Source organism: Trichechus manatus, unplaced genomic scaffold (genome assembly GCF_000243295.1).
Source record: "Trichechus manatus latirostris isolate Lorelei unplaced genomic scaffold, TriManLat1.0 scaffold00117, whole genome shotgun sequence".
Classification (NCBI taxonomy): Eukaryota; Metazoa; Chordata; class Mammalia; order Sirenia; family Trichechidae; genus Trichechus; species Trichechus manatus.
The window spans coordinates 1,098,855-1,118,979 of record NW_004444053.1 but is presented as its reverse complement, the minus strand read 5'-3'; the positions used below and the strand labels follow the sequence as shown (position 1 = coordinate 1,118,979).

The 20,125-nt window shown below is 38.9% G+C and overlaps 1 protein-coding gene across 2 annotated transcripts in view; it reads right to left on the bottom strand.

The window, feature by feature from the left end:
* TIPRL (TOR signaling pathway regulator) overlaps nt 1-20,125 on the bottom strand; it is a 53,783-nt gene that overhangs the window by 19,509 nt on the left and 14,149 nt on the right. For both annotated transcript variants that reach the window (XM_004384084.2, XM_023738430.1), the window contains exon 4: nt 4,009-4,140. In XM_004384084.2, the coding sequence (XP_004384141.1) occupies nt 4,009-4,140 (132 nt within the window). The remainder of the gene's footprint in view (nt 1-4,008; nt 4,141-20,125) is intronic.

The following is a 20,125-nucleotide window of genomic DNA, read 5'->3' as shown; positions in this document are numbered from 1 at the left end:
ATGAGAAACTATTTGTTCTGTAAGCCTTCACCTGAAGTACAAAAAAAGCAATAATAAAATAGAAAAAAAATAAAAAAATATATACATTGCCTAAGTTTGGAATTGAAAATATAAGATGGGAAAATCACTCTGAATCAATGGAAGAGTAAAAGAAGTTAAGAGCAACCTAAGAGGCTCTATCCAACAATATCAGGAATCTAAAGTAAGATATATGTTTATACAAGCAGCTTTCCTAATACAACAACATTTCTTTCAAAATACTTTACAATTATTATGTAACCACAGACACAAACATTCACAAACAACTAGTCTTGCAATTCTAAACCAATTCAATTCTTTTAGAAAAAAACCTTCAGCGGTTTTCCAGCCAACCAAGGTTAAAACACTAACTATGAATACTACCACTATTACTCCCAGATGATTCCAAGACCATTCTGAAAGTGAGATGACACAAAAAGGGGGGAGGGAGTGACCCACATGTGATAAATAAGAAAAAACTCATTTCTATACATATTACCAATCAAACTTTCAGCAGTAAGAAAAAATACAGTCCTTAAAAATAAATACTTTTTTCCAGAGGTTTCCTGGAAAGCTTTGCTAAACTAGAAGTATTCTGTGATGGTACAGATTTTATTTGAAAGCAACCAGGAAAATGTAGATTTTAAGTCAGGAAAAGTTCTAGAGAAAAAAGGTGAATTAAATGACCTCCTTAAGGGAGCTCTAAGTGGAAAGCACCTGGCGAGGGCTTTGGAGATGACCACCATACTTCATCTTCCAGCAGTAGCCAGTAATATGACAGCTTGAATTGATCAGAAACTCTCACAAACCACAAGCTTAGGAAATACATCAACGATCACCTTATTCTACCACCACACCCCTCCCCAGTCTGGCTGGGGAACTTACACACCTGAAATTCACATCACGACCACCTCCTGTAAGAAGCCTTTGCTGACCTACTCCCTCCATCCCTACATCTGTCTATCCATCTTCCCAGACAACAAACATACAGCAAGTGTACTATGCGGAGTCAAATAAAAAATATTCCTTGCCACATAGTGTCAAAAACAACTAAATCTCTAATTTAGGTAATTCTGAAAAAACTTCAGGTTTGTGAAGCACTGTAGTAGAGGCAGATTTACCTACATTCTGTTCGCCTTTCGTCCTACCACCATGGAAGCAGCATCTCTCTCTTTTCCAGTCTTACGCTAATTTCTTTACCAAGATCTAGATCCTAGAGGTATATAAGCATGGACAGAGAGTCAAACTGATACCCTGTGTGATCTTGAGCAAGTTACTTAATATCTCTTACTCTCCATTTCCTCACCTGTAAAATACAGACAGGAAAGTATTCACTACACAGAATGTTCATGATGATTAAATGAGATAATGTAGTTAAGTATTTACCACCAACCAAAAACCAAACCCGCTGTCACTGAGTCGATTCCAACGCACAGTGACCCCGTAGGACAGAGCAGAACTGCCCCATAGGGTTTCCAAGGCTGTAATCGTTATGGAAAACAGACTGCCACATCCTTCTCCTGCAGAACAGCTGGTGGCTTCAAACCACGGACCTTTTGGTTAGTAGCCAAGCACTTTAACCACTGCGCCACCAGGGCTCCTTAGTATCTAGCCAGTGCCTCACTCACATATAGTAAAGGCCCAAAGACTTCCTCTTCCTCCCCTGCTCCTCACCCTCAGAGACCTTATTCCATTCAATTTCTCTCCTCCCTCTACAGTGGCTCCTTCCAGTGAGCACATTAATGTGCTAAAGTCTTTCCCATATTAAAATAACAAAAATGCATACACACACACCTCTGCCAACCTCACGTTCTCTCTTAGCCACGTCTGTTTCTTCTAGCTTTCTGAAAGTCTGGTCTACATCTACACTTTCTGCCTCTACCTCCACATCTTTCATTCACTCCCTAACCATGTAACTTAAACTGCTCTTACCATAGTCAATAACAATATCCTAAGTGCTAAAACCAAAAAACAACTTTTTAAATATATTTTTTAGTTCAATGGGAACCATCCCATTCTAAGCTTACAAGACATGTACAGTATGATACTGACCTTTACGCCCTCCTTAACAACTTCTCCCTTAGCTTCCCCAGCTCCACATTCCTGGTTTCTTGCTTATATTTGTATTTACTACATTAGTCTTTGCTTGTATAGAAGGGAACTTCATTTGTTCATGCCCCATTGCCTCTAGGCCAGAAACGATGACATTTATTTTATTTAAAGCACTATCTGGTACATCGTTAGAAAGAAACCAACCAGAAAGGACACGACTCTAACGAAATCCTTTCAGGCATTCTTAAAAATGCAACACTATCAAATAATTTATAAAAGGTAAACTAGGGAAGAAGAAAGCATATTTTAAGATGACATTACCCTTCAGTGAGGGACTTACTAACTACATACTCTGATCCACACATAATACATTTATGCCTATTCCCTCTCGAACTTCTTCCAGAAAAACACATTTGCTCCCCACATACCTATCATCCACTTACAGACATCATCTATACAGCCACCCACTTGGATACAAATGCACACCCAGATATGCAAACTCATAATGAGCATTCATTATACTTAATTCAATAGGTGGGTGGAAAAGTGGAAAGGTACATGACTGGATGAGTGGGAGAGTGAATAAATCTAAATGACAAAAGATAAACTGGAGGAGTTATAGGTGAACAAGGGGGTAAGGCATTAAGAAAACAATTATCAAATGCTAGAATAATGTTATGTATTATATGGTACAAAGAAAACTGTATCACTAATTAGTTTAACAACCTTGGATAAACTGATCTTTTTGGGCCTCATCTATAAAATATGGAGGCTGAACTATATAATTTTCTAAAAGTCCATTATAGCTCCAAAATTCTATGGTTCTACAGAACAACTTGACTTTAAAACAAATTTATTGCTGCTTTTGTATTGGTATCTTCATTTTTTATCATTGTTTAAATCACAACACTGACGATCATTATGCTACAAGAACAATGTCTGATGCTGGGGTCGTCTTTGACAGACCTTGTGGTAAGTGCTACAGTTGAGGGGTTTAAAAAAAAAAGAAAGAACTTATTGGAGTATGGAAAAGGGATGTTTAACTCTGCTTTGGGCGTCTTGGGAAGGCTTCACAGAGGAGATAACATTTTAGATGGGTCTTAAAGGACGAGACAGGAAATAAAAAGTTTCAGTTGAGGTTTTTCTGGAAAATGTTAGGAACCAAATACGACTAGTAGTAAACAAATGTAAATAACTGCTAGTAGCCTATTTATTATTATTTTTAAGTATGTACCACCAACAACATTGTTAATGGAAGTAGTCTGTCCTCTATTGATAGAAAAGAGTACAAAAGAAAGGAAGTTAGTACTCTTGTCCTTTCTGTTTTTCACTTTTATTATAGAAATTGACATGGTAGTTTAATGGTACACGGAAATCCTGACTCAAACACAAACCCACTGCCGCTGAGTTGATTTTGACTCATAACGACCCTACAGGACAGAGTAGAACTGCTCCATAGGGTTTCCAAGGCTGTAAATCTTTATGGAAGCAGACTGCCACATCTTTCTCTCATGGAACAGATGGTGGGTTTGAACTATCGACCTTTTGGTTAGCTGCTGGGTGCTTTAACCACCGTGCCACCAGAGCTCACTGAAATCCTGACACATAGGTGATTTTTTTAAAATGACATCCACCTTGCTGTCTTCAGATTCTATCAACATCACTATTATCTTAAAATGTGAAAATTAACTTCATTTAACTTAATTCAAGTTAAATAATAAGCAAATAAACAACAAAGCGGTCAGGTCTACTAAAAAAAAAAAAATGCTTTGCTAAAGTATAACAATACGCTAAGATATCCCCTAACTGTGAATTTTGCAATGGATAAGATAAACCCTAGCCATGATATCATGTTTAGACTTAGTGTGATTTGAAGTGAGTCTTATATTTCTACCCAATAGAAGAAATTCATTTTAAACAAAAATTCATAGTACTCACAATTTTCACACTCAGGCTTGAAACTCCATGATCATGCAATTCATCCTCAAACAGGAGAACTTCTTCAAAAAACTTAATTTGTTCTCTAGCTTTCAATTTCTCTGTATCTATATGATCCGTTGTAGGTACAACCTCAAAGAAAAAATTTAAAAAGGAACACATCAAAAAAAAAATTAAGGAGTTATAGAGACACAGAAAAGTAGTTTTTCCTTCCTCATTTCTGTACAGCCATAGCACACAGTTCTAAATTTGGGTGTCATCAGTATACGTGAAACATTGGATACATATGCCTTGCTACCGAAAAACTTCCAACACACCACAGACAGCTGATGTTAGAGCTACACACAAAAAAAAATAAAGTAAAAATTTCATTGTCTTTCATATAGGTCTGATTAAAATCAAGCGTTGTGTTCTATGAGAAAATTAGTGTGACACACTACTATCATACAAGTTCAAATTCTGTGCTGTGAAAGTCCACTTTTAAGATAGTCACTTGGATCTTCAAAAATATTTTTCCATTAGAATAATGTTATTAACAACCTAGCTCCCCAAAACGCAAAAACAAAATATCCCACCACCACCCACGGCCGTCAAGTTGATTCCGACTCATAGCGACCCCGTAAGGTTTCCCAGGCTATAAATCTCTATGGAAGCAGACTGTCACAACTTTCTACCGTAGAGCCGCTGGTGGTTTTGAACCATCAACCTTCCAGTTAGCAGTTGATTGCTTTAACCACTGTGCCACAAACAAAATACAGTGCTTTAAATAATGAAGTAGGAAAAAAAATATTAGAGAAATTCGAAGGCACCCTCCGGCATTCCAAAGTGGTTTGGACGATGAACTTTTTCCAATGTATGATTTCATAGCGTGCGCGCGCGCACACACACACACACACACACACACACAATCCAACAAAAGTATCAACAATCCCAAGGTAGGTCCTATCAGTACCTCACTAAATCCAAGTATCTCCTAATGGTATGATTTGTGACACATTCTTTATTACATCCAATTTCACTACAAAATGTTTAGGTTTTCTATTCTTTCACGTGGTTGTATCATAAACAAATAAAACAATGTCGAACCATTAAGTATTCAATAACTAAGAGCTATTATTTTGCTTTACTTAACAGCCATGATTAAGTCACTTGTTTGACCCATGAATAGAACTACGAGGTGGAGATTAGTTTCACATAACTAAAAAAGAATTTAGAAGAAAATGATGTTCAAGAGACTGCATAGATTTGGGGAGAAAAAAATGTTCTGAGAGAATGATATATGGGGAAAAAAGACTTCAATGAAAAGAAAGCAGTTTGTTTATGATTTCCAACAGATGAAAACTGTCCACAGTTCTTCCATGTTCAACCACAGACAACACAGTTAGCCCTCTGCAATTTTATTCCAAAACGTGTCTGAAGAAGGCACAATGCCACATCTGAAGGTGAAAAAATCAGAGTGGGACACCGGCTATGAGAGGTGGGGACAGGACAGCATGTAACCAACCCCGTATACCCCTGGTTTGTTTGCGATCTATTTAAGACAAAAGTTAATGTCTTTATGCCTAAGGGCATAAAACTTCAGTTAGTATTAAATAACCATGACTTCTAAATTCCTTTTTATTTAGTTTCAGTTCAAAGGAAGACCTCAGAAGATACTTATGGATACTTTCGACTTTCAAAAAATTAATTAATCAGTATATGAATTTTCTTATTAGTAGATGGCTACTTCACTAATGTTTCATCTATGCCGTCAGTAAGTGACTGGTCAAGATGAATTCGTTAGTTTTGCCATTTAGGGTTGAAGATATTCATTATATTTAATTTATCTATACTATCTTCTTTTATTTGCAAGGACAAATATTGTTTAAAACTTTGTATTTCTCATCTCTATCTGTTCCCTACCTCCATTTAACTCCTCTCTGAACTCAAGCATCTGAAAAAAAGACAACAAGCAAAACCCAGCTAAACTTAAAACATACTAAACAGTTTTAGCCCCAGTATTGGCAGAATGGAGCTCTTGTGACGCAGTGGTTAAGAGCTCAGCTGCTAACCAAAAGGTCGGCACTTTCAAACCACCAGCTGCTCCTTGGGAATCCTAGGAGGAAGTTCTACTTTGTCCTATAGGGTCGCTGTGAATCAGAATAGACTCGATGGTAACGGATTTCGTTTGGTTTTGGTTATTGGTAGAATAGGTAATCCAGACAAACCCTCTTGCTGAAGACAATGTAAAAAGCTGAATTAAAAAAAAAAAAAAAATCTTCTTCAAAGCAACAAATGACCAAGACACTGAAAATTACTGGACTGAGATCTGGAAAAGGAATGAAGCCCAGAAAAGTGAGTCGGTAGTTGGGTAACTTTCACCCTGAGGACTCAGCATGGCTGATCCAGAGGTGAGACTGGGCTCTGCTAGCTTTTGGTGCCTTCACTGCTTCCTGCTCACTAAGGGAGGGACCTTGGAGAATTCCTTCCTGCTCCTAACGTGGGGATGACACCCTAATGAGTTATACTAGTTTCCTGGCTTCTTATCCAGTTTAGTAAACCCTCAAACTATGGTCTAAACTATAACCTACAGGCCAAATCTGGCCTGCTGCCTATTTATTTTACTTTTATTGTTGTAGCTAAAATGAAGTTCACATTTCAAGTTAGCCTCCCATACAAAAATCTATACATACATTGTTATGTGACCCTAATTGCCCTCCCCATACTGTGACAGCACATTCCTCCTTTCCATCCCTAATTCCCCATGTCCATTCAACCAACTCCTAACCCTCTCTGCCTTCCCATCTCACCTCCGGACAGAACCCGCCTGTTTAGTCTGTTGTATCTACTTGAGCTAAGAGGCACATTCCTCACGAGTTTTATGTCCCACAGTCCAGTCCAATCCCTGTCTGGAGAGTTGGCCTTGGAAACTGTTTAGTTCTGGGCTGACAGAGAATCCGGGGGCCATGCTTTCCGGGGTTCCTCCAGTCTCATTCAGACCATTAAGTCTGGTCTTGTTACTAGAATTTGAGTTCTGCACCCCACCTTTCTCCTGCTCCATCAGGGACTCTGTTGTGTTCCCTGCCAGGGCGGTCACTGGTAGTAGCCAAGCACTATCTAGTTCTTCTGGTCTCAGGCTGATGAAGTCTCTGGTTTACGTGGTCCTCTCTGTCTCTTGGGCTAATACTTTCTTTGTTCCTCTGGTGTTCTTCATTCTCCTTTACTCCAGGTGGTTGGGACCAATTGATGCATCTTAGATGGCCGCCTGCAAGCTTTTAAGACCCCAGATGACGCTCACCAAAGTAGGATGCAGAACATTTCCTTAATAAGCTTTGTTATGCCAATTGACCTAGATGTCCCCTAAAAGCATGGTCCCCAGACCCCTACCCCTGCTACTCTGTCCTTCAAAGTGTTTGGTTGTATTCAGGAAACTTCTTAGATTTGGTTTAGTCCGGTTGTGCTGACTTCCCCTGTAGTGTGTGTGTCCTTCCCTTCACCGAAGATAATTCCTATCTATTATCTAGTTAGTAAATAACCATCACCCTCCCTCCTGACCCCTGTAACCATCAAAGAATGTTTTCTTCTGTGTTTAAACCTTTTCTTGAGTTCTTATAATAGTGGTCTTATACAGTATTTGTCCTTCTGTGACTGACTAAATTCACTCAGCATAATGCCCTCCAGATTCCTCCATGTTATGTTTCACAGCTTCATCAATGTTCTTTATCATTGCATAGTATCCATTGTACGGATATACCACAATTTGTTTATCCATTCATCTGCTGATGGGCACCTAGATTGTTTCCATCTTTGTGCTATTGTGAACATGCTGCAATGAACATAGGTGTGCATATATCTCTTCATGTGACGGCTCTTATTTCTCTAGAATATATTCTAAGGAGCAAAATAGCTGGATCGTATGGTACTTCTATTTCTAGCTTTTTAAGGAAGTGCCAAATCGATTTCCAAAGTGGTTGTACCATATTACATTCCCACCAACAAACAGCATATAAGTGTTCCATTCTCTCCACAACCTCTCCAGCATTTATTATTTTGTGTTTTTTGGATTAATGCTAGCCTTGTTGGGGTGAGATGATATCTCATTGTAGTTCTGATCTGCATTTCTCTAATGGCTAATGATGGTGAGCATTTCGTCATGTTTCTGTTAACCGCCTGAATATCTTCTTTGGCAAAGTTCTTGTTCATATCCTTTGCCCATTTTTTAATTGGGTTGTCTTTTTGTTGTCGAGGTTTTGCAGTATCTTGTACATTTTAGAGATTAGATGCTGACCGGATTTGTCAAAGTCAAAAATTTTTCCCAGTCTGTAGGATGTCATTTTCCTCTATTGGTGAAGTCTTTTGATGAACATAAGTGTTTGACTTTTAGGAGCTCCCAGTTATCTAGTCTGTCTTCTGGTGCTTGCACATTGTTACTTATGGTTTGTACTGTGTTTATGCCATATATTAGGGCTCCTAGCGTTGTCCCTATTTTTTCTTCCATGATCTTTATCGTGTTCGATTTTATATTTAAGTCTTAGATCCATTTTGAGTTAGTTTTTGTGCATGGTATGAGGTATGGGTCCTGTTTCAGTTTTTTGGAGATGGATATCCAGTTACGCCAGCACCATTTGTTAAAGCGACTGTCATTTCCCCAATTAACAGACTTTGAGCCTTTGTCAATTATCAGCTGCTCACAGGTGGATGAAATGATGTCTGGATTCTCAATTCTGTTCCATTGGTCTATGTATCTGTTGTTGTACCAGTACCAAGGTGTTTTGACTACCGTGACGGTATAATAGGTTCTAAAATCGGTAGTGTGAGGCCTCCCACTTTGTTCTTCTTCTTGAGTGATGCTTTACTCACTCGGGGCCTCTTCCCTTTCCATGTGAAGTTGGTGATTTGCCTCTCCATCTCATTAAAAAATGCCGTTGGAATCTGGATCAGGATTGAATTGTATCTGTAGATCGCTTTGGGTAGAATTGACATTTTCACAATGTTGAGTCTTCCTATCAATGAGCAAGATATGTTTTCCACTTATGCAGATCTCTTTTGATTTCTTACAGAAGTGTCGTGTAGTATTCATTGCATGAGTCTTTTACATTTCTGGTTAGATTTATTCCTAAGTATTTTATTTTCTTAGGGGCTATTCTAAATGGTACTGATTTGGTGATTTCCTCGCACAGGTTCTCTTTGTTGGTGTAAAGGAATCCAACTGATTTTTGTATGTTTATCTTGTATCCTGAAACTTTGTTGAAATTTTCTTTAGTTCCAGTAGTTTTCTTGTGGATTCCTTGGGGTTTTCTGTCTATAAGATCACATCATCTGCAAATAGAGATACTCTGACTTCTTCCCTACCAATCTGGATACCCTGTATTTCTTTTTCTATCCTAATTGCCCTGGCTAGGACCTCCATCACAATGTTGAATAAGAGCGGTGATAAAGGGCATCCTTGTCTGGTTCCCATTCTCAAGGGGAATGCTTTCAAAGTCTCTCCATTTAGGATGATGTTGGCTGTTGGCTTTGTATAAATGCCCTTAATTATATTGAGGAATTTCCCTTCTACTTCTATTTTGTTGAGTTTTTATCATGAATGAGTGTTGGACTTTGTCAAATGCCTTTTCTGCATCAACTGGTAAGATCCTGTGATTCTTGTCTTTTGTTTTATTTATGTGATGGATTATATTGATTGTTTTTCTAATGCTGAACCATCCCTGCATAACTCTCCTGATCATGGTGAATTATTTTTTTGATGTGTTGCTGAATTCTACTGGCTAGAATTCTGTTGCGGATTTTTGCGTCAATGTTCACGAGGGATGCTGGTATGCAATTTTCTTTTTTTGTGGTGTCTTTACCTGGTTTTGGTATCAGGGTTATGCTGGCTTCATAGAATGAGTCTGAGAGTATTCCATCTTTTCTATGCTCTGAAATGCCTTTAGTAGTAGTGGTGTTAACTCTTCTCTGAAAGTTTGGTAGACTTCTCCAGTGAAGCCATCCAGGCCAGGGCTTTTTTTTGTTGGGAGTTTTTTAATTACCTTTTCAATCTCTTCTTTTGTTATGGGTTTATTTAGTTGTTCTACCTCTGTATGTGTTAGTTTAGGTAGGGAGTGAGTTTCTAGAAATTTGCCCATTTCCTCTAGGTTTTCAAATTTGTTAGAGTGCAATTTTTCATAGTATTCTCTTATGATTCTATTAATTTCAGTTTGGTCTGCTGTGGTATCACTCATCTCATTTCTTACATGGGTTATTGGCTTCCTCTCCTGTTTTTTCTTTTGTCAGTTTGGCCACTGGTTTATCAATTTTGTTCATCTTTTCAAAGAACCATCTTTTGGTCTTGTTAACTCTTTCAACTATTTTTCTATTCTCTGTATCTTTTAACTCGGCTCTAACTCTTATTATTTCCTTTCTTCTGGCACCTGAGGGCTTCTTTTGCTGCTCTCTTTCTACTTGTTCCAGTTGTAAGGTTATGTTTTGATTATGGCCCTTTCTTGGTTTTGGATGTGTGCATTTATTGCTATAAACTGAACTCGGGGCAATGCTTGTGCCGTATCCCAAAGGTTCTGGTAGGATGTGTTTTCATTCTCATTTGATTCAACGAATTTCTTTATTCCATCCTTAATTTCTTCTATAATCCAGTAGTTTTTGAGCAAGGTGTTGTTCAGTATCCATGGGTTTGATTTTTTTCCTTGCTTTTTCTGTTGTTGATTTCCACTTTATGGCTTTATGGTCAGAAAAGATGCTTTGTAATATTTCATTGCTTCGGATTTTGTTAAGGCTTGCTTTATGGCCTAATATATTGTCTATTCTGGAGAATGTTCTATGTGCGTTGGAAAAGAAAGTATACTTGGTTGCTGTTGGGTGGAGTGTTCGGTATATGTCTATGAAATCAAGTTGGTTGATTGTAGCATTTAGATCTTCCGTGTCTTTGTTGAGCTTCTTTCTGGATGTAGTGTCCTTCACCAAAAGTGGTGTGCTTAAGTCTCTTACTACTATTGTGGAGCTATCTCTCTTTTCAGTGCTGTTAGAGTTTTTGTATTTAGAAGTCCTGTAGCTGGGTACGTAAATACTTATTATACTTATGTCCTCCTGGTGAACTGACCGTTTAATCATTATATAGTGTCCTTCCTTATCCCTCATGGTAGATTTGACTTTAACATCTATTTTGTCAGAGATTAATATTGCCACTCTTGCTCTTTTTTGAGTGTTGTTTGCTTGATATATTTTTTTCCATCTTTTGAGTTTTAGTTTTTTTGTGTCTTTAAGTCTAAGATATGTCTCTTGTAGGCAACATATAGATGGATTGTGTTTTTTTATCCAATCTGCCACTCTCTGTCTCTTTATTGGTGCATTTAGTCCATTTACGTTCAGCATAATTATTGATAGGTATGAGTTTAGCACTGTCATTCTGATGTCTTTTTTTGTGTTGTTCACAGTCCCTTTGTTCCACTTAATTTTCTTGCTGAGTTGTTTCCTTTATGTATTTTCTTTTCATCTTTTTCACTGTTGTTGATTTTGTGTTTGCTGAGTCTTTGTATTTTTCTAATTTCAGTTTCCTTTGTTGTTACCTTAATATTTACCCCTATCTTTCTAAGTTTATACCAGTCTTTTATTTCTTTATATCGCCTTGACTTCCTCTCCATATGAAAGATCTATGACTACACTTTTTAAGTCCCTCTTTTTTGTTTTAATGTTGTCATCTTTTACATATTGACATCTGTTTCCCTATTTTCAGTGTTTTAGGTTTTATTTACTTTTGTGACTTCTCTATGTAGGTTGATATCTGTCTCCGGTTGTCATCTGATGTTACTGATTTTCTAACCAGAGGACTCCCTTTAGGATTTCTTGTAATTCTGGTTTGGGTTTTGCAAATTCCCTAAACTTCTGTTTATCTGGAAATGCCCTAATTTTGCCATCATATTTGCGAGATAGTTTTGCTGGATGTATAATTCTTGGCTGGCAGTTTTTTTTCTTTCAAGGATATATATATGTCATCCCATTGCCTTCTTGCCTGCATGGTTTCTGCTGAGTAGTCCAAGCTTAGTCTTACTGACTCTCCTTTGTAGATGACTTTTCGTTTAACCTCAGCCGTTCTTAAAATTCTCTCTTTATCTTTGGGTTTGGCAAGTTTGATTATGTCTTGGTGACTTCCTTTTGGGAGCTACCTTATGTAGGGTTCGATGAGCATCTTGGATAGATACTTGTCATCTTTCAAGATATTAGGGAAGTTTTCTGCCAAAAAACTTCAACAATTCTCTGTGTTTTCTGTTATCCCCCCACCCCTTTCTGGTACTCCAATTACTTGTAGGTTATTCCTCTTAATAGAGTCCCACATAAGTCTTAGGGTTTCTTCATTTTTTTAAATCTTTTATCTGATTTTTCCTCAAATAAGTTGGCGGCAAGTGCTTTCTCTTCAACCTCACTAATTCTGATTTCCATTGCCTCAATTCTGCTCCTATGACTTTCTATTGAGTTGTCTAATCCTGAAATTTTATTGTTAATCTTACGGCTTTCTGATTGCTGTCTCTCTATGGATTCCTGCAGCCTGTTAAATTTGTCAACATGCTCTTCTCTCATCTTTTTAATTTCCTCTATTGCATGGTCTGTGTTGTGCTTAATTTCCTTCCAAATTTTTTGAAGAGTTCTGTATATTAATCTTTTGTATTCTGCCTCCGGTAATTCCCAGAGATTTTCCTCCTCTGGAAAATCTCTAGATTCTTTATTTTGGGAGCCTGTTGAAGCCATCACGGTTTGCCTCTTTATGTGATTTGATATTGAGTGTTATCTCTGAGCCATCAGTAAGTTATATTTTATTTTATGTTGGCTTACTGTGTCCTAGCTTCTTGTTTTGTTTTGATATGACCAAATAGGCTGCTTATATGAGCTAGTTTGATTACTGGCACCTTTGAAGCTCTAATGTCCTGTCACCAGGTGGTTAGATCTGTTACTAGGTATGTGAGCTCAGGAGTCCGCCTACTCCTCCTGTAAGGATTTAGCTCAGGTGCCCAGGTAGATAGCCCAGGTAGATAGCAGGTTCTCGCCTACAGTCCTAGACAAGCATGGGTGATTGGTGTAGGCACAGGCATTTGGCTGCAGCAGGGGGACACAGTCTGAGCAAGTCAGGGGGCTGACGGCTGCCCCCGAATTTCCAGGAGGAAGGCATGTCCCTGTTCCCTAGAGCACGTAGGTGGGTGGGTTTTGCAGCTGGACTATGAGCAGCCAATGCTGTTGGCTCTAAGGACTGGGGGGGCACCTCTTCTTCCTGGGCCCCTATTGCAGGTGGCCCAAGGTGGTGTGGGTGGAGCCACCAATCCTCAGGCCCCTGATGTGGGTTTAGGTGAAGACCCTGCTTAATGGGCAGAGCAGTGTCAAATGTCACGAACCTGCCACATCACAGCTGAAACAGTTGAAGTTAGAGTTCTGGTATATAACCTATTGAACTGTGGTGATGAGGGCCTATGCTGTTGAAATGGGGCCATACAAGTCTATTCAAGGGGAAAGGCACTCAAAGTCCGTGAATGCCTTATGCCTGTGCCTAGGAGCTGTGCCTACCTTGGGTTCCTGACTTAGGGGAGCTGGCAGTTTATTTCTCCCCGTTCGTTAATTTGTTCACTCTCCAAGGCAGGGAGAATTGCTCAGGGTATGTGATGGATCCTACTTCTGGCCCAGGGAAATTGGCAATTGCTGAAGCCAGTCTGAGACCCAGTGCAGAGCAGGGAGTGGGGAGTAAATGGGAGAGAGATCTTTCCCTAAGAGGAGTGTTTTTGATCCGCGCGGCAGGCTGTACGCCAGTATTTATCTTTTACCGATCGAGGGCTACTTCTCATTGGTTTGGGTGGCCAAGTAGACTCTCTGCCACTTGGTTTCTTCCGTTGCGGAAAGTGTGCCTCCTGAGCACTGCTGCTTGCCTGCGTCACCGCTCAGCCATGAGCTGATCAGGCCCGAAGGGCTCAGGCTCTCGCTGGGTCAGGTCTGCCAACGCCTCCCTGCTTCTGAACTGTCTCTCCCTCCCCCTGCCACTCAGTCCAGTTCCTCAACTTTGCCTTTGATGTTCAGGGCTCCTAGACTGTCATATATAATCAAGTAACTTGTTTTTTGGGGTCTTTTTTGTAAGAGGGTCCACTGGAAGCTTCTGACTACTCTGCCATCTTGGCCCCGCTTCCCTGCTGCCTATTTTTGAATGGCCCACAAGCTACAAATGGTTTTTACATTTTTAAATGATTGGGAAAAAAATTTTTTAGAAAGTATTTCATAACATAATTATATGAAATTCAAATTTCAACATCCATAAAAAAAGTTTTACTGAAACATAGACATGCCCGTTATTTTTGTATTGTCTATGGTTGCTTTCAATTACAACAGCAGAGTTGAGTAGTTACAACAGTGACCCTATGGCCTACAAAGTCTAAGATATTTGTTACCTGGCTATTTACAAAAAAACTGTGCAACCCATCCTATACTACTAAAACCCTCAAGGGCCTTCAGAAATAAACAAAAATCCTCTCTGGTGGAGGATTTGAACAAAAACAAGGAGGTGTACCAGGAGCTCAGACATCATAAACCAGAAGCAGCAGAAATAATAATAGACAATAAAAAGATCCCAGGGACTCCAGCTATTGAAATTATGAGGCCTAAACTGTAAAACAATAATGCATACTAGCTTCAAGGAAATAAAAGTGAAGGTTGAAAATTTCAGCAAGAATTACGATTTAAAAAAAGAAAGTATATGATCAGGTACGGGCATGCAGGCTATTCATATGTTCTATTTCATTTCCTGGATGGTTACATTTTACAACGCATAAAACTTAGCATAATGTTTTCAAGGTTCATCCATGTTGTAGCATGTATCAGCACTCTTTGATGGCTAAGTAATATTCCATTATATAGACACACCAGATTTTGTTTATCCACTCATCAGCTGATAGACATTTAGGTGGTTTCTACTTTTTAGCTACTATGAATAATGCTGTGTGAAGACTGTACTATGCTACCATGAATTACGTACAATTTTTTTGTGGGCTTAGGTTTTCAGTTCTTTTGTGTATATACTTAGTAGTAGAACTGCTGGGTTATATGGTAATTCTGTTTAACATTTTGAAAAACTGCCAAATTATTTTCGAAAGCAGCTGCACCATTTTACATTTCCACTAGCAATGCATGAGGGCTGTAAGTTTTCCACTCTCCGCATTCTCACCAACACTTATTATTGTCCTTGTTTTTTTTCTTTAATTATACCTATTCTAGGGGTGTGAAGTACTTCAATTCACTTTTTTAAGTTTAAATATTTTATTTATACCAATACCAAACTTTATTACAATTTTACTTTTCTGACTATAATGGAAGTAAACTCATATTTTTAAAATACACTTTTAGCTTACAATTTTCAACCAAGAGAAATGACATTTGACAAATTCTCATGATACCATGATAATCTTAAATAATTTTTAATTCATTTCAACTTATTGAAAACTAAGAGCAAGGAAATAATATGTGTGTATCCATAAATATTTCACCTTGAGGAATAAATAAAGTGCGCCTAACCTAAACCACGGTGTTTTCAATGCCTCATGTGCATGTGAAAGCTGGACGATGAATAAGGAAGACCAAAGAAGGACTGATGTCTTTGAATTGTGGTGTTGGCGAAGAATACTGAATATACTATGGACTGCCAAAAGAATGAACAAATCTGTCTTGGAAGAAGTACAACCAGAATGCTCCTTAGAAGCAAGGATGGCGAGACTACATCTCACATACTTTGGACACACTATCAGGAGGGATCAGTCCCTGGAGAAGGACATTATGCTTGGTAAAGCAGAGGGTCAGCAAAACAGAGGAAGACCTTCAACAAGATGGACTGACACAGCGGCTGCAACAATGGGCTCAAGCATAACAACGATTGTGAGGACAGTGTAAGACCAGCCGATGTCTTGCTGTTGTAAACAGGGTTGCTGAGTCGGAACTGACTCGACAGCACCTAACAACAACACGTCTGTATCTATATTAAGTTCTTACTGAAGTCTTCAATTCTAATCCATTACGACACAGAGTATTCTAGCCTCCAATCCTTGTGGATCTGTAAATTTCCACTCTAACGGGGAAACTGGCTCCTACAAGTCATCATCCACTGACTTAATTATTCAGTTCCAGTATATATGTATAGCAATATTACAATTCTTAACCCATAACCTCCATGGGAAACAACATCAGCTAGCATACAATATTTATGTGCAGTTCCTCTGCCTTTAGTGTTACAAACTCCATTCACTTCCACAGTTACTTAGATCATCACCTTTCTCCCTAAATTTACTCTTAAAAGTTCAAGATAGGCGGGGCCAAGATGGTGGAGTAGTCAGACACTTCCTGTGGTCCCTCTTACAACAAAGACTCAAAAAAATAAGTGAACTGATTATATATAACAGTCTAAGAGCCCTTAACATCAAAGGCAAAGTTGAGGAATCAGACTAAACAGGAGAAGGGAAAGACAGTTCATAAGCAGCGAGGAAATGCCAGTCCTGACCTGGCAAGAACAGGTACCCTACAGCAGGTGCATGCAGTGAGGCATGGGCACTTGTTTTCCACATCAGGAGAGACTGAGTGGCGGAGAGTCTACTCAAGCCTCCAGAACCAGTAAAAAGCAGCGTTCAATCGGCAAAAGGTAAGTACAAGTGTTTAACCAACCAGGTGGAGCAAAAAAACACTCCCTTTGGGAAAAACCTCTCTCACATTTACCTGTCCCCCTCCCCACTCTGCACTGGGTCCTGGGCCAGCTTCAGCCACTGCCGTGTCCGCTGTGCCAGAAGTAAGAATCCATCACAAGCCCTGAGCCATTCTCCCGACCTTGGAGAGGGAACAAATTAACAAAGAAGAATAAATAATCTGCCAGCTCCCCTAAGCCAGGAACTTAGGGTAGGCCCAGCTCCTTTGCCTAGGCACAGGCATAAGGGGTCCACAGACTTTGAATGCGTTTTGCCCTGAATAGATTTGTGTGGGCCTATTTCAATAGCATAGGCCCTCCTTAGCACAGTATAACAGGGGATATACTTGAAGCCTAAATTCAACTGTCAGCTATATGGTGGAGTGGCAGGTTTACGACATTTGACACCGCTCTGCCAATTAAGGAGGGTCCTCACCTACCCACATCAGGGGCCTGAGGACTGGTGGCTCCACCCATGTCACCTAGCCACCTGCAACTGAGGTCCAAGAACAACTGATGCCTCCCAGTCCTTACAGCCAACAGCACTGGATGCCCACAGTCCAGCTGCAAAACCTACCCACCTACATACTCTAGGGAACAGGGACACACTTTCCTCCCAGACACTAAGGGGCAGCTGTCAGCCCCCTGCCTTGCTCAGCGTGTGACCCCCTACAGCAGCCAGATACCTTTGTCTACACCAATCACCACTGCCCATCTAGGACTGCAGGTGAGAGCCTGCACCACACACTTGGTGACTGACTACCTAGACACCTGAGCTGAATTCACATAAAAAAAGGGAACAGATTCCTGGGCTCACATACCTACTAAAAGATCTAATCACCTGGTGACAGGATGTTAGAGCTTCAAAGACGCCACTAATCAAACTAGCTCACACGAGCAGCCTATTTGGACATATTAAAACAAAACAAAATAAGAAGCTAGGACACAGTAAGCAAACATAAGATAAATAAATATAATAACTTATTGATGGCTCGGGGACAACAGTCAATATCAAACCACATAAAGAGGCAAACCACGACGGCTTCAGCAAGCTCCCAAAATAAAGAATTAAGAAATTTTCCAGAGGAAGAGAACTTCTTGGAAAACCGGAGGTAGAATAAAAAGATTAATATACAGAACTCTTCAATATACCAGGAAGGAGCTCAGGTAAAATGCAGAACAAGCCAAGAAACGCACAGACAAAGCAATAGAAGAACTTAAGAAGATTAGATAAGAGCATAGACAAATTTAACAGGTTGCAAGGATCCATACAGAGACAGCAAGAGAAATCCAGAAGATTAACAATAAAATTTCAGAGTTAGACAACTAACTAGAAAGTTACAGGGGCAGAATTGAGGCAATGGAAGTCAGAATTACTGAGATTGAAGATAAAGCACTTGATATCAACTTGTTTGAAGAAAAATAAAAGAATTTTAAGAAATGAAGAAACCAAAAAGAATTATGGGGTACTCAATCAAGAAGAATAACCTATGAGTGACTGGCGTACTGGAATGGAGGGGAGGGAGGAGGTAACAGAAAACACAGAGAGAACTGTTGAAGATTTGTTGGTAGAAAAGTTCCCTGATATCATGAAAGACAACAAGATATCTATCCAAGATGCTCATCGAACCCCACATAAGGTAGATCCCAAAAGAAAGTCACCAAGACATATTATAATCAAACTTGCTAAAACCAAATATAAAGAGAGAATTTTAAGAGCAGATAGGGAGAAACAAAAAGTCATCTACAAAGGAGAGTCAATAAGAATAAGCTCGTACTACTGAGCAGAAACCATGCAGGCAAAAAGGCAATGGGATGGCATATAGCCTTGAAGGAAAAAAACTGCCAGCCAAGAGTTATACATCCAGCAAAACTATCTCGCAAATATGATGGTGAAATTAGGGCATTTCCGGATAAACAGAAGTTTAGGGAATTTGAAAAAAAACAAACCAAAATTACAAGAAATCCTAAAGGCAGTCCTCTGGTTAGAAAATCAAAAACATCAGATAACAATTGGCGACTAGACCACAGGACAGAGCAACCAGATATCAACCCAGAGGGGGAAGACACAAAAACAAATCAAAGCTTAAACACTGAAAATAGGGAAACAGAGATATCAATACGTAAAAGATGACAACATTAAACAAAAAAGAGGGACTAAAAAATATAATCATAGATCTTTCATATGGAGAGGAAGAGAAGGCAATATAATGAAATAAAAGACTGATTTAAACTTAGAAAAACAGGGGTAAATATTCAGGTAACCACAGGAAACTAACAATTCTACAAGTCAAAATAAGAAACTAGAAAAATATAAAGACTCAGCAAACACAAAATCAACAACAATGAAAAAGATGAAAAGAAAATACATAAAGAAAAGCAACTCAGCACAGAAAATTAAGTGGAACAAAGAAACTATGAACAACACACACAAAAAAAGACATCAAAATGACAGCACTAAACTCATACCTATCAATAATTACACTTAGTGTAAATGGACTAAATGCACCAATAAAGAGACAGAGAGTGGCAGAATGGATAAAAAAACATGATCCATCTATATGCTGCCTATAAGAGACACATCTTAGACTTAAAGACACAAACAAACTAAAACCTGAAGGATAAAAAAATATATATCAAGCAAACAACAAAAAAGAGCAAGAGTGGCAATATTAATCTCTGACAAAACAGACTTTAAAGTAAAATCCACCACAAAGGATAAGGAAGGACACTATATAATGATTAAAGGGTCAATCCACCAGGAGGACATAACCATAATAAGTACTTACGCACCCGACGACGGGACTCCAAGATACATAAAACAAACTCTAACAGCATTTTTCTGAAAAGAGAGATAGACAGCTCCACAATAATAGTAGGAAACTTCAACACACCACTTTCAGTGAAGGACAGAACATCCAGAAAGAGGCTCAGTTAAGACACAGAAGATCTAAACGCCACGATCAACCAACTTGGTATCATGGACATATACCGAACATTCCACCCAACAGCAGCCAAGTATACCTTCTTTTCCAGCACACATGGAACGCTCTCCAGAACAGACCACATATTATGTAATGCAGCAAGCCTTAAAAGAATCCAAAGCATCAAAATATTACAAACCATCTTTTCTGACCATAAAGCCATAAAAGTAGAAATCAGTAACAGAAAAAGGAGGGAAAAAAAAACCAAACACATGGAAACTGAACAACATCTTGCCCAAAAACTACTGGGTTATAGAAGAAATTAAGGACAGAATAAAAAAAATCATAGAATCAAATGAGAATGAAAACACATCCTACCAGAACCTTTGGGACACAGCAAAAGCACTGCTCAGAGGTCAGTTTATAACAATAAACACACACATCCAAAACAAAGAGTGAGCCTGAATCAAAACATTAATCCTACAACTGGAATAAGTAGGAAGAGAGCAGCAAAAGAAGTCCTTGGGCA